The sequence below is a fragment of the Electrophorus electricus genome, chromosome 4, assembly GCF_041902795.1.
Source record: "Electrophorus electricus isolate QZ-2024a chromosome 4, ASM4190279v1, whole genome shotgun sequence".
Lineage (NCBI taxonomy): Eukaryota > Metazoa > Chordata > Actinopteri > Gymnotiformes > Gymnotidae > Electrophorus > Electrophorus electricus.
This window is the reverse complement of record NC_137500.1, coordinates 3,149,020-3,163,798: the sequence shown is the minus strand read 5'-3', so window position 1 is coordinate 3,163,798 and position 14,779 is coordinate 3,149,020. Positions and strand designations below refer to the sequence as shown.

At 39.7% G+C, this 14,779-nt stretch overlaps 1 protein-coding gene across 8 annotated transcripts in view; it reads left to right on the top strand.

Annotated features, from left to right (window-relative positions):
- Positions 1-13,087: 13,087 nt before the first annotated feature.
- The window catches only part of ptprjb.2 (protein tyrosine phosphatase receptor type Jb, tandem duplicate 2), a 41,057-nt gene continuing 39,365 nt past the window's right edge, over positions 13,088-14,779 (top strand). For 2 of the 8 annotated variants that reach the window (XM_081711810.1, XM_081711809.1), the window contains exon 1: positions 13,097-13,669. In XM_081711810.1, coding sequence (XP_081567936.1) covers positions 13,604-13,669 — 66 coding nt within the window. In that variant the 5' untranslated portion in view covers positions 13,097-13,603. Of the gene's footprint in view, positions 13,670-14,779 lie in introns of all 8 variants that reach the window. The other 6 variants (XM_081711813.1, XM_035520393.2, XM_081711812.1 and 3 more) reach the window with 5 other exon arrangements.

The window sequence follows — 14,779 nt, the reverse complement described above, 5'->3', positions numbered from 1 at the left end:
TTTATAGGATCTGCTGCTAACGTCTTGGTGTCAGATATCATAGGATACCTTCAGAGGTCTTGTGGATTCTATGCCTTGGCAGGTCATGTACATTTATGGCATTTAGAAGATGCTCTTATCCAGAGCGACTTAGAAAAGTGCTTTTCCTCATAGAACACATCCTAGTACAGTACAGTAGGTTAGAGTCTAAGATACCAGTGAACTAGAATACTGTAGAATACAGGGATCACTGCTGATGCCTAGAAGTGCAAAATACATAAGGTCTCTCTTAAACAATGATAAGTGTAATTAAAAAACTCTAGCACTCATTGTTTAACAACATCAGTGTAATAAACAATACCCTACAATAAGTACTAATTTAGTCAGTCAGTATGGGAGCAGAGTTAGTTGTCCTTTAAATATTCTGCAAATAGATGGGTCTTCAGTCTGGGTTTGAAGACTGCAAGGGTCTCTGCTGTCTGGACAGCAAGTGATAGTTCATTCTATAGGTCAGAGCTATTTACTTGCAAAGTGGGATATATACAGCATATAGTATCATTGTCTCAGTGTCTTATACTAGAGAGGTTTAGTATTAGTGTCATAGTGTCTTAGGATAAGACACTAAGAAAGCCTATAATTCAAAGCCCCACACACGGATCCTGGAATGCTTGAGACTATATATCATCAACAGGACTCCAAGAGTCTTCATTAAGAACTCAGCGCAGCCGTGTGGCACTAGTCACCATCAAGTGTGGGATTTACCAAGGAGATGCCCTGTCCCCACTGCTGTTCTGCACCCGCCTGAACCCCCTCGCTGAGATCATCACCAAGAGTCACTACGGATACTGGCTACAGTGTGGAGCAACAGTCAGCCACCTCCTGTACATGGATGACATCAAGCTGTATGCCAGATTTGAACAAAACACAGAGAGGGAAGGTGGCCAGAACTGAGGGGATCATACTACCAGAAGGTAACATAGCAGATGTTGAGGACATCTACAAGTATCTTGGAATCCCACAGGCAAATGGGAATTATGAGGAGGCCACAAGGAAAGCAGCTACAGCCAAATACCTACAAAGACTGAGGCCAATCCTGAGAAGTCAACAGAATGGGACGAACAAGATCTGGGCAACACCTACGCTCTACCAGTCATCAGACACCCCGCTGGCATAATAAGGTAGCCTAAGGAGTAGGCAGAAGTCACTGACATTAAGACAAGGAAACTCCTCACAATGCATGGAGGGTTTCACCCCAAATCCAGCACTGTGAGAGTGTACACTAAGCAGTGAGCATCAGAGCCATTATTCAGAATAAACAACTAAGCTCAATAAGCTCTGAATACAGTAGAGGCTGGGATCTATCAAACCAGGCATGAACCCAGATGCCAAGATGCCCCTGAGACGGTCTGGCACATAACAACAGGATGCAAGACGCTAGCAGGCAGAACATACATGGAATGCCATAACCAAGTGGCTGGCATAGTATACAGAAACATTTGTGCTGAGTACAGGCTGGAAGTTTCAAGATCATAGGGGGATACTCTCCCAAATGTGTTAGAGATCCCGTGGGACTTCCAGGTACAGACAGCCGTAGCGATACCTCTAGCAATCCCAAGAGATAGCAACATCAGGAGCAAGGAACACGAAAATCTCGAGAAATACCAAGCGCTGAGAGAAGAGCTGGAAAAGATGTGGAAGGTGAAGGCAACATAGGTTGTAATCGGAACACTAGGGGCTTTGACCCCCAAAGTGGGAGATTGGCTCCAGCAGATCCCAGGTAAATAAAATACACAGCCACCTAAAATACTTTTCTATCAGTCTTGAAGACATTCTGACATATGCAGAGTTCTTTTATGGTGAGGAACTAAAGTTCTGAAAAAAAACTCTTTACTGAGGGTGCATCTAAAATTGTGGGTGTATGTCTGTGTGTGTTTTGAAAATGAATTCATATATAGGCTATATTTAGGCTCATATTTAGAAACAAATTATGGATAATCCATTAGATTAATGTAAGAAAAATTCCCTATTTTCCTTAAACTATCCACCTGGTCCCACCGTATGCCTCGCATGGTCTGGTTTTCCTTCTTCAGGGCCCTGGGGCATGTTCCTCATTGTCCGAGACGCCCAGACACAGGGAGGTTTGGATCCAAGTGCTGAAGGCTTTATTGTGATCACAATACAGGTAGGGGCTGTATGAGGTGTGAATAGAATCGGAGACAGTAACCAGATCATGATGCAGGGAGTAGTCAACCCAAAACAGGGTCAGAACCGGTAGGCAGAGTCCAGAGAGAGCCGAAGGGCTAGCAGCAAGTCGTAGTCTGGGGAGGAAGCAGACGTCCGTAGACAGAAGAATCAACAGGGGAAGAAAACGCTTGGTATGAATACCGGGATGGCAATACTTCGCAAATTGGTATGGGAGAACGGGAATCTTAAAAAGGGAACAGAGAGAAACACTGGTGTAGCCCGGGAGTGGTAAAACTAGTGGGCTGGGCCAAACTCGTCACACTCAGAGTGAGTGACACGGAGTCAGAGATACATGAGACGCACTTTCTTCAGACATACCTGAGTACTCATAGATGGCTAAGCAGATGTATAAGAGGAAGTATGTAAAGCGCAACATGTTCAAACTAAATTGAATATGCAGTGTCAAAAATGAGACGTCTGTCATTGGCTCAGACTACAGTTGGCATAGCTTTTCATCTAGAAATAGAAATGCTAACATGATAGAGGATAGATCTTTAATATTGAAATCTTTATGGATTAAAAAGACTTGTTTATTGTAAAGAAAAAATATATAAACTAGAAACTCATTACTGGGTTAGTATCGCGCCTCGTAGTGTCTAGAAACACATTAGCCGTTCAGTTCAGTTCACTTCTGAAACATATGAGCCGTTTAGTTCAGTTCACTTCGGTTCATTTGATTATACACGTCCTCTGCTGGCTATAAAATGTATTGCAGTAATCTTTTGGTACGACGGAATAAACACGAATGTGTTTGCTGAAGCGCTGAGCACAATTATTTGAATATATTATATACACATAGTAAACTTCATGAACCCTTAAACCAGTTTGCATTAGCCATTGTTTTGTAAGGTGAAAATACCCATATACCCAAAAGTTGTTACATTATATTTTGAGGGTCAAAAATAGATAAAAAGAGATAGATGCACATAGAAAGTGCAAGTGAAATCTAAGAGACTAAGAAATTGCACTTTAAAAATGTCAGAACTCCTGTGCAAGGGTTAGATGAATGCCAAATTTGTTTCTGAGCAATTTTAAGTACTTAAATAAAACTACTTACTTTTCCACTTGTAATCACAAGGCAATAAATAAAAACATGTCTGTGTAACAACTCACAAGACTCTTTGATCAACATTTCAAATGTGCTCTTCCTTAATGGAATTTAGAGTGTACTTGGGTTAATGAACTGTTGTCATTGCCAATTTAATGACATGTAAGATACTTGCATGTGTCATTCCAGTATATCACTAAGTAAAGATTATCTCCTCTATATCTCCTATACAGAGTACCTTGGAGTCTCTAGTCTCGTGTTAATCCACCTGGGCCCATTTTCCACTACAGTGGATATGATCCTTTCATCATCTTTTCTGTTTTTTACCCCAAATATCTTCACATGAGACCTTCAGGACAAAAAGCATTTCAGCACTTTCAATTCTTATCTGATTAACAAATCAGCACATTAAAAACAGGTATGGCAGCAGCAGTTAATCTGTGAAAGTAAGGGATGTTCTCATTCATATCTTAAGCATGACTCAGGGGTACAGAGATTAAGTAAAGGGTATGTGTCACCTTCAAATAAATTTGAAAAAGAATACAAAGCTAAATGTTTAAAAGTTTTATTTATAATTATTTAGAATCTAGAGCACTGGAACAGGGTGCAACCCCATCACATGGCAGGAGGCTGCTGGTAGCTGCGTAGCAGGCTTTGGTGGCACATAACTGTGCATAGTGTCAGGTGATAGCCACTACACACCAACACACTAATCTGACAAGCAATAACCTTGAGTCCTGCAAAAAACCCAGAAGCCTGAATAAAGCTATAGCTGACAATATTGCTAAGATAATGAGGGTTGTTTTTTTTTTAACAGCACACCTCCAACCCCAGCTATGTCAGTTCTGCTACACTCTGACTATAGTTAAATGTCAGTTCTGCTACACTCTGACTATAGTTAAATGTCAGTTCTGTTACACTCTGACTATAGTTAAATGTCAGTTCTGCTACACTCTGACTATAGTTAAATGTCAGTTCTGTTACACTCTGACTATAGTTAAATGTCAGTTCTGTTACACTCCGACTATAGTTAAATGTCAGTTCTGCTACACTCTGACTATAGTTAAATGTCAGTTCTGTTACACTCTGACTATAGTTAAATGTCAGTTCTGCTACACTCTGACTATAGTTAAATGTCAGTTCTGCTACACTCTAACTATAGTTAAATGTCAGTTCTGCTACACTCTGACTATAGTTAAATGCACTCAGCACAGTTGGGGTGGGGAATGAACAGTAACCACAAGATTAACAAAAAAAGGAACTTCTTTGTAAAAAGAATCCAGAATCCTAAACTGTCAAGACTGTGAGTGTAAATTACAGTCTCCCCTTACAATCCTGTCAACTAGTTATAACAACAGCAACAACAATAACAATAATAATTCTAACAATAATAATGTAAAACTATTGTTTTCAATTCTGTGAAATGTTATACTTTATACTTTAAATATTAATTTTATTTATTGATATTTACTGATTCATTTTTACCATTATTTTTATCTTTGTGTTATGGAATTAAGGGGTTACAGTGGCCTTCCCCTGCAGAGTCCTGCATGTCTCTGATGTGTAATGTTGCTAATAGTTTATCTTTTCTTTTACTCATACTACTCTCTAACCCAAGCAAGTATTTAGTTTTTAACCTGGATTTAAAAACTTATGTTCCTAATATTCTCTGCAATGGTATAACATATATTAACATATATTAAACAAATTGCATTATGGAATCCTAGAGAGAGGTCTGCAACTGTAGCTTTTGGTTACGCAGAGAAACTTTCAAGGTCTGGGAAACGTAATTTGAGCAGAATTGGTAACCAAAATGACCAAAATGATAAAATCATAAAATTACCAAAAACATAAAATGATGTTTTATCAGAATTTAGAAGATGGAAGTTTGTCCTCTAAATGTTTATGTCTTGTACACTGATGATACACAGTATAACTGAGGAGCATCAATGTATAGTAAAAATAAGTATCATGTTTGTGCATTAAATATGCAGCAGTACAGCGATTTTTACCAAGCACTGTAATGCACACAGTGGGCAGAAACCTATTACTAAGTTACATTTCACTACTGAACTAAGGATACTTTTGTCCTTCTCTGTAAGGCATACATGACCTGTAATTTTGTCAGGTCATTCCTGAATGAGGCACAGCACAGTGTGCGTTATTTGCATATTCTGTACACAAGCAGGAGAGTGTTAAATGCTGTCCACCTCAGACCCAGCTCAAATGGCAATATAGCAGATTATGTGTTCTTAACATTTCAAGCTGCTGGTTTTTTAACAGATTGTTGTTTAGTTTAAACTGGACCCAGTATGAGTCTAAGTTTAAAAGTAATAATAAAATACCAGATAACAGTGATAATAGAAAAACTGGTGATATGTTACAGAACTTCCAGTCTAATGCAGAAACACTCTTATTCCTCTTTCTTTATTATGTGCCTTTATAATGATTGCATGCATGTTTTACATTTATCTTACATTTAATTTCATATTTCCTAATTTTAATAACTCTTTGTGCTTCCTTGTTCTATTTCTCATTGTTTCAGTTTTCAGTTTTGCACCAAGACTGCCTACATACTGGGTTACGAGCTACAGATGTACGTATGAATATCTACATGTTCTTGAGCCTCTGTAGTGTATAGCGATTTTTGAAAATTGACCTTGCACTTGCTTTAAATGACCTTTGGCTCCTATTTGCTATGGGTAAAGTATCATAGGGAACAATTTAAGTACTAGCATAATCAAATGTATGTAACCACAAAGGTAGTCTATTATAACATGCAAATACCAAGAGTAACTGGAAATGCAGGTTTCATCAATGGAAATCCAGTATCTATCCTAGTCACCAGTTTCCCCTGAAATCAACTAGGTCTCATTTATATTCTCATTTTAATGAGTACTTGTTTTTCATTTTTTAATCCCACAGACTATGGCCAAATATTTTTGTTGTGCACTACATTTAGGCTATACAATGTTTGAAAATCAAAGCCAAAGAATAATTAAAGTCTGCTAAATTGCCTCTGTCCGAATTACAACCAGTCAGAAATGATCTAGGTCATTAACATTAGAATTTAGGCATCTTAAGAATTTAGCACATATGACTGAACATAACTTTGCACTGCAAAATGAAACTACTATCACAAGCAAGATATCACATACTTCCTCTTTCACAAGGTCACCATGTGTGATTTTGCAAGGAAACGAACTCTATCAGAGTGGAGGCGAGTTAATAAATGAACTATCCATAGCCCAGTACATTAGAGCCTTGCACGTACATGTTCACCACAGTACACAAGCATTACGTCTCTTTCCCATCAGAAGAGGCGGCAACCAACTGTGCATCTGCCTGCCTTTAAACATAGGTGAAAGAAGAACTAAGTCACCAGTATCTGAGTAAAAGAAGGACTTCAGATAAAGCTGCTGATTCCTGATAACTACCTCAGGAATACATGCAGGTGGGGCCGAAGCGCCAGCCAGGCACACTGCAGACACTGCCAATCCCCATCAGCCAAGTAGGGGTTTGCTTGGGGGTTTTGCTCACTGTCATTCCCTAGTGAAAGGTGTACATATGAAACAGCACCTATGTGCAATAGATGTTTTTAAGATGACACTGAAATAGCACTAGTGTTACTATGCTGTTTAATATCTCCGAATTATACAGGGAAGGGTTATAATACCATTTGGGTGTCATTTGTCTGTTTTTTACTTTCTGTAATTGATTTTAAGAATAGCTGCAAGAAAGCTAGTCCTTGACCAGAACACACAGGGCATGCACAAAACATTTTAATAAAGATGTTTTGTTTGTACAAGTTCTATACACACATTCAAAGTGCCAAATCACATCAGAAGGTATTATAATGATATTAAAGTGTCATAAAGAGTATTATACAGAATGCTAAAACTATGGGTCTATACATACAGAAAGATGGGAGTGGTTGTATGTATATAATAAGCATATGTGTTTTGAGCTTGAAGTCTCTGTGTTTATAAGATGCCCACTCCAGCGCTTTAATGGAGGCTAATGAGCTCTGAGAGGTCTCTGTGCTGCCCCACCCACACACCCCGGGCAGCCAGGCTAGTGACAATGACCTGGGGAACACCGCATACCAGCGCTTCCAGCCAGCCGTGCCGACGGCTCCGTAGATGGATGAGGGGAGATTAAGTCAATATAGCGCAGCTACAAACATTCCCAGCAAAGTGGTGTGGTGACATAAATGCTCTTGTTTGCGTTGTGTGTCCACTCTTAGAGTTTGTGATTGCAATTAGGATGACTTGGAGACTGTAAACAGTAAAATGACAGAGCGCAGAGATGGCTGCCAAGGGCTTTCCACTAATGATGGCCATTCTGTTAGTGTAATTATGGCTTTTTTTCCATAAAGCCAAACAAAGTTCAGTTGCCCATGGGATGAGTAATTATGGTAGACACTGGGTGGACATAGAGTGCATGTTGTGCTTTAAAAAAGAAAGCAGATAGGAGTTCTCCCAGTATTAAGGCCTAAATCTGTTAGGTGAATATTATACTTCAAATGGTACTTTTGCAGAAAAGATGTACAGTATATGTATTCCTTGAAAAAAAAGGCCATTATTCAGATCACAGGATTTTGGCAAAGACCTAATCCTGTATATGATAACAGCCTCTTTTAAATAATGACATCCTTGGAAACAAATTTCTAGGTGCAATGTTTGTTACTGATTATGTTTTATATGTCTGGAGGAAAAACTACAAGTTGTGCTGTTGCACTTAGAGTTCTAAAGTTAAAGATTGAGAAAAACTACTGCAAAAACTATTACAAAATAAAAAGTCACACTGGGGAAAATGTTATACTCTAACCACTCAAATAAACACATTCCTTTCATAAAAGTCTTTTGGTGGTTTGTTTTTGTTTTTTTTTCCCACAGTTTGAATTCATTCAAAAACCCAAGTAATGAAAAATGTTATTGAGGTGAACAAAGGCCAAACATCTCCCATAGACTGAAATACAAATGTCATTCTATGCAAATACATAATAAAGGAAGTCCTATTAGGTGGTATTCAAAAGCACAGAATAAGGAAATATACAAAGTGCTCCCACAGGAATGAGCGCCAGGCTTAGGAATCTGTAGATCATGCAGTCTGAAAGCCTACCAGCCATCTTCATTCAAAACACCTTTCTAAGGTTACAGATTTGTACAACGATACCTTTTGTACAACATGTGCCTGTAGCCCTGGATTCCATAAGGTAAAAAAATAATAATAACGATACTACTACTACTACTACTACTAATAATAATAATAATAATACATTCTTAGAACATCACTGCAACCAGTCACCACACCATTATGGAGACTGAAGGCAAACCTGTGGGTATCAGTAACAAATGTATAGGGAACAAAGGGACAGGTGCTACTCAGGGTGTCTAGTACTCACTGCCACTGTAAGAAATAAGCTGTTAATGAACATCAGTGCTGTCAAGTGAAATCTGAATAGCGCACCAGTAAAAGCAGCAGCTCCCCTGACTGCCCCCCAGCACCCGTCTGTTAAGAAGCCCATGCTTTTGACAAGATGCATCCTCACCCTTCACTTTAGCTATCTGTGTAAATGGGCCATGGTACAACAGGCTAAAAGTTGGCAAACAGCTTAAAAAAACACCTACAGCAAGACAACTTTCACAAATTCAGCTTTATCTTGAAAAGTGACATGCCCGGGTTTACACATTTCTTTTCCTTCTTTCCTGTGAACTAACATCTTTAGCAGGAAACACATAAATCTCTAAAATTTGAATTTTGACTTATATAAAGTTTATTTAACATTATACATGGTAGAGTTCCCCAATGAGCAGGCATCTTATCCAATATTGCACATGTCTTATAAAGTTTCCAGAGACAGGATGTTTCAGACAGAGATCCAGTAGCTGTGTAAAAAAACAAAAAAACAAAAAACAATTCCCCACTTGTCCTCCACAAGGCTGTCTCTTTCCTTGAATCTTGGGTCTTCTACCAGAGGCCTGGGAGATTGAGGGTTCTGCATAATATCTTAGCTGTACAAGCACTGCACTCTTCTGGATGGAGATGTGGAATGTTGATCCTGGGATCTGCTGGAGTCATTCTCCCACTTTGGGGTTCATAGCCCCCAGTACTCTGATTACTACTAGAACCCATTGCCTTCACCTTCCACATCTTTTCCAGCTCTTCTCTCAGCCCTTGGTATTTCTCAAGCTTTTCATGTTCCTTGTTCCTGGTGTTGCTATTGCTTGGGATTGCTACATCTATCACTATGGCCCACTTCTGCTGTTTATCCACCACTGCTATGTCCAGTTGTTTAGCCATTACCATTTTATCCATCTGCATTTGGAAGTCCTGCAGGATCTTAGCATGGTCATACTGCACCATCTTTTGGGGAGTATCCCACTTTGACCTTGGAGCTTCCAGCTTGTACTTGGCCCAGATCTTTCTGTACACTATGCCAGCCACTTGGTTATGGCATTCCATGTATGCACTGCCTGCTAGCATCTTGCATCCTGCTGTTATGTGCTGGATTGTCTCAGGGCCTTCTTTGCACAGCCTGCATCTGGGGTCCTGCCTGGTATGGTATATTCCAGCCTCTATCGATCCTGCATTCAGAACTTGTTCCTGTGCTGTCATGATTAATGCCTCCGTGCTGCCTTTGAATCTAGCCTTTTCCAGCCATTGGCAGGGTTTATCCATATCAGCCCCTTCCACTATTTGTAAGTGGTGCAAACTGGGCCGGGGTTTATTCTCCCATGATGGTTCCTGCTCCTGCTCATTCCCATTCTCTTCGGGTTTCTGTTGTCTGAGGTGTAACTAAGAAGTTCATCACATGGGGCCGTATTCCTTGTGTACTACTGGATCTTGGTTGTTTCATCCTGTATATGGCCCTGATGCTCACTAGTCCACGGTCCCCTCCTTCTGCTTAGTGTACAGTCTCAGAGTGCTGGATTTGGGATGAAACCCTCCATGCATTGTGATGAATTTCATTGCTGTATATCCTGGTGAGATGGATTAGTGAGTTGATGTCATCCATGTAGAAGAGGTTGCTGATTGTTGTTCCACACTGTAGCCAGTATCTGTAGCCACTCTTTGTGATGATCTCACTGAGGGGGTTCAGGCCGGTGCAGAACATCAGTGGGGACAGGGCATCTCCTTGGTAAATCCCACACTTCACGGTGACTCATGCTATTGGCTTTACGTTAGCCTCTATGGCCGTCTTCCACAGCCCCACTCCATTCTTAATGAAGACTCTTAGAGTCCTGTTTATTTGATACAGCCTCAAGCATTTCAGGATCTATGTGTGGGGTTTGAAACATAAGCTTTCTTGTAGTAAATCCAGGCGGTGCACAGGTTGGTCTGTCTGGTCTTACAGTCTTGAGAGACTGTTTTATCAACCAGTAGCTGGTGTTTGGCTCTTATGCTGTTCTTGTCAATGCCTTTCTGAGCTCTGCTCATATACTGAGTCTTGTGTCTATTTAGCCACAATGTTGCCTGACAGGAGCTTCCAAGTTATGCAGAGGCAGGTTATTGGCCAGTAATTGGATGGAACTACCTTTTTCTGGGGTTCATTCAAGATCAGGACTGCCCAGCCTTCAAGTAACCATTCAGGGTTGATTCCACTGGAATTATCCATCCAGTAGCAACTTCTTCACTTGTGCTGCCAGGCACTCAGGGACTGCAGTAAGCTTCTTCATCCAGTAGGCGCGGACCATGTCAGGGCCTGCAGCTGTCCAGCTCTTCATATTTGAGATCCTTTCTTTGACGTCTACTAGCATGATGGTTACTGAATCCTGTTCAAGGAGATAGAGACAGCACTGGAATGGCACTATGTCTCAAGTAAGGTCAGGGGCCTCATTTTGGTCTATTATCACAGCTTCTATCAGAGTCACCTGGGGGGCAATCACTTCATGATGGCATTAGCTGGAAAAAGGAATCATCACTGGATATAACATTTCAGTGATCCTCTTCGCCTTGGCTATGAACATACTGGTAAAATCATCTGAGGTGGAATGCAGAGGCCCTCTGGCAAAGTCTGGAGTCTTACAGGCCCCAGTAGAAGCCTCTATGGATGATCTGATGTAACAGTAACAAGCTCAGTGGCAGGACACGGGTGAATTCTCCAGGGCTTCAAGAAGCTCATCATAGGGACACAGATCTGCTTCAAGCCAGAGAAGTTCAGAACCTTGGTGCTGAAGAAGGGAAAGATGACTAACTGCTACTATTTTTATCTGGGAAATACTAAGATACAATCAGTCCCAAACAGAAGTGGGTAGAGTAGCCGAAAGCTGTACTCAAGTAAAAGTACTGTTACATCAAAATAATAATTACTCAAGTAGAAGTAAAAGTAGTCATTTAAATTATTACCTAATTAAATGTAAGAATGTATCTGTTGAAAAAGACTACTACATATAGATGCAAATATAATGTAACAAAAAAACTATGGTTAATAGAGAAATCCTGAAAGCATATTTGAATTCCGTGTGCAAAAATACATAATAAACAGCTATTTTTCTTTTCTCTGGGTCTTTGTCCTGCTTAGTTCTATGTATGTGTTATTTTTAAGCTACATAAGGATTTTCATATCAGCTAAATATTGTGCATATAACATGAGTCACAAGCATTACACTGGATTTGGTGATCACTTTCTGATTAGTACAGTCTGTGAGAATATACCAAGCTCCGCGTAATGTTTCTAATACAGTCTGTTAATGACATCCTTCCACGCTCATAGACATGGTCTGCAGAGGCACTGCAGCTCAGGCACTGGGTTTTACCTCTAGTCTCCTCTTCCTCTATTAGAGGAAGGCCATCGGAGCCAGCACAGAGGCAGCAGGAAAGAGCTTTAGATGGCTGTAGATCAAAAGAAGTGATCTGTGGGTATGTGCTACTTGGGCACATGCTGGTTATTTGGATCATTCCCATCTGGGTCACCTGGGAGAGGGTGTCTGATTTGAAAGTCCCTAAAACACCATGGGACCCCAGATAACATCACTGACATTGTGTCCAAATGCATCAATTTATGTATTTTTATACACCACTGTATAATTGTGAGGATTAAGTATAGAAGCACTAACAGGGTCTCCTTCCTTCATCTCTGGTCTGATGTGAACTGAAGCTCCTTTTACTCACGATTCAATTAGTGGAGTCGTACTCTGTCAGTAAAATTAGTTAATCTGAATAACAATTACAGTGTCCAAGAGATCATATCTGCTGTGTTGATGGGACTTTTTGGAGCTTGTGCTGCAGTTATGTACAGTATGTGGGGTTATATAAGCAATCTTCAGACTAGGTCACCCTGACCAACAGTGGCATAGCAGGAAGTGCTTTGCTCTATTAAACTGTAGAAAGAAAAGTTAGAGCTTTTTTTCATGTGCTTTTGGCTGCGCAGAACTACATATAGATACAATCTGACAATGGCTGTGAGACCACAAGAACTAACTGAATTCAGTTCAGTGTACATGTATAACAGTATATTTTACAATACTTTACTTGATACTTTATTAGTTCAGCTGTATTTCTGTTGTAGATCAAGTTCCTCAAGATAGTAATGTAAAGGAAGAAAAGCTATAAAATAAGTATGTGCACCTTTAGCATACTACCTGTTCTATATTTCTATATTACTGAGCACATGTGAACCTTTAATGGATGGCAAGACTGAGTTCAGAGCGAACGTTTGCCGTGCATAGCAGCTTACTTCCACTTTCAGAAGGTTTTTTTTTTTTTTTTTCCCGTCTCGGATGTGTGGTTTGTCATTTTAAAATGGCCACAGACCATCTGCTTGCTACCATTCATTTGATAGTGGCCTAAATTTATCTATGGGTTGGTGCCATAAGAATTCAGAATCACATTGTTATGTCCTACTGAGTTAATTTGAGACTATAGACAAGGTTTTACCTGTATTTATTTTGTGAGATATTTATTTATGTATTTGTGATTAGAAAAAGTAAAGCTTCTAAAGTTTCTTTTTTTATGACGGATAAGCGGCGTGTTCAGAGGGTGCAGGACGCGGAACTGCTGGACGCCTATTGCTGAGAGGCGGTGGTGGTAGATGTCCGCTCCACCCAGGATTGGAAACTCAAAAAAACCAAAAAAACAAAACCCTTCCTTCATTTCACACTGCATTGGCGCATCATTTCATACCACGGAAACGTTTCAGTTGTGCGAGCGGTCAACTAAACTTTTAAAACATTTTCTTAAAAACGTAGATATTCTCAAGAGAAAGACAAACAATTCTCACGTCAAGAGGAAACTCGATCAAGATAATTTCATAATTCCAAAGAGTGCTGCTGGGAAATTTAACGGAACATGTAATACTCGTCTGACAGTAGAAATCTACCATTCATCATGAGAAGTCTTCCGTCAAGGCGCGATATCCCAGTGACTGTCCTGAGCCTGTGTGTGTTATGCCAGGTAAGTGTCTCTTGCACGGGTGAAGGCTGGCGTTTTCGGACTGGTAAACAATAGCACCAGTTAACGTTTCGACTAATACACCTGTTACATCAGGTAAATTACATGATAGGCTAAATCTTTTCAGCTTTGTGTTTTCTGTTTAAAGTCCTAAACTGTCAACATATTTATGGATTTGCCTTTAGGATAAAGCTAACGCTATAGATTGCATTTTCCAAGCGTATGGGACTGAGTAATTTTAACTCAATGGCTTTTATCAGTAGTCTGCAGCCTGTAGTCTCCAGTATAATTTCATGTATCACATGACGTAGTGAAAAATAGCCTAAAAAGTTATCACGAGAAGTCACACAAATGTTGTGGTTTATGTAAATGTGGCAGTTTTGAAAACTGTAGATAGAGAACATATGAGTTTTGCTCAGGACAACAAATAAAACCAAATGAAGTAGGCTGAAGGAGGAAAGAGAGCAGTGCCCCCGAGACTTTAATATAAATATAATTAATATAATTTTAGTCTATTGCATAAGGCTGCAAAATCCGCCTCAGATAAGGGAACTGAAACATTTTAATATAGTGGTTACATTCAGATGGAACTGAAACATTTTAACACAATGGTGACCCTAAACGAGTATATACTAAGTTTCCACTCACATCACCTGTACGATATAGCTACCATACAATCTTTTTTTTTTCTATATGTTCCTCAGAAATGTTCCTACATTTCAGCAATACATTCTGAATACATTCCTCAATGAATATATTAATTTACTAACTTTTATGCATATACTGGAGTGCTTTTCTAATTCTCTCTCTTTCTCTCTCTCTCTCTCTCTCTCTCTCTCTCTCTCTCTCTCTCTCTCTCTCTCTCTCTCTCTCTGAGGAGAAAAGGCTACGTATAAAAACATATTGTTTTGTGTTCCCTGTGGACAACAAGAAATGCTTTGAGATAAAATCACTTGTTCTTAAAGAGGCAAATTTGAACTGAAATTGTGATAACCAAAGTTGCTTTGTGATTATAGTGGGAATGTATCTGGCAGTTTCTCAAGAATCTGGGCATATTGGTCTAGCCAGTGAGGTTCTTGCACTGTGGACTGAAGTGCTCAGAGTAAACTAAAT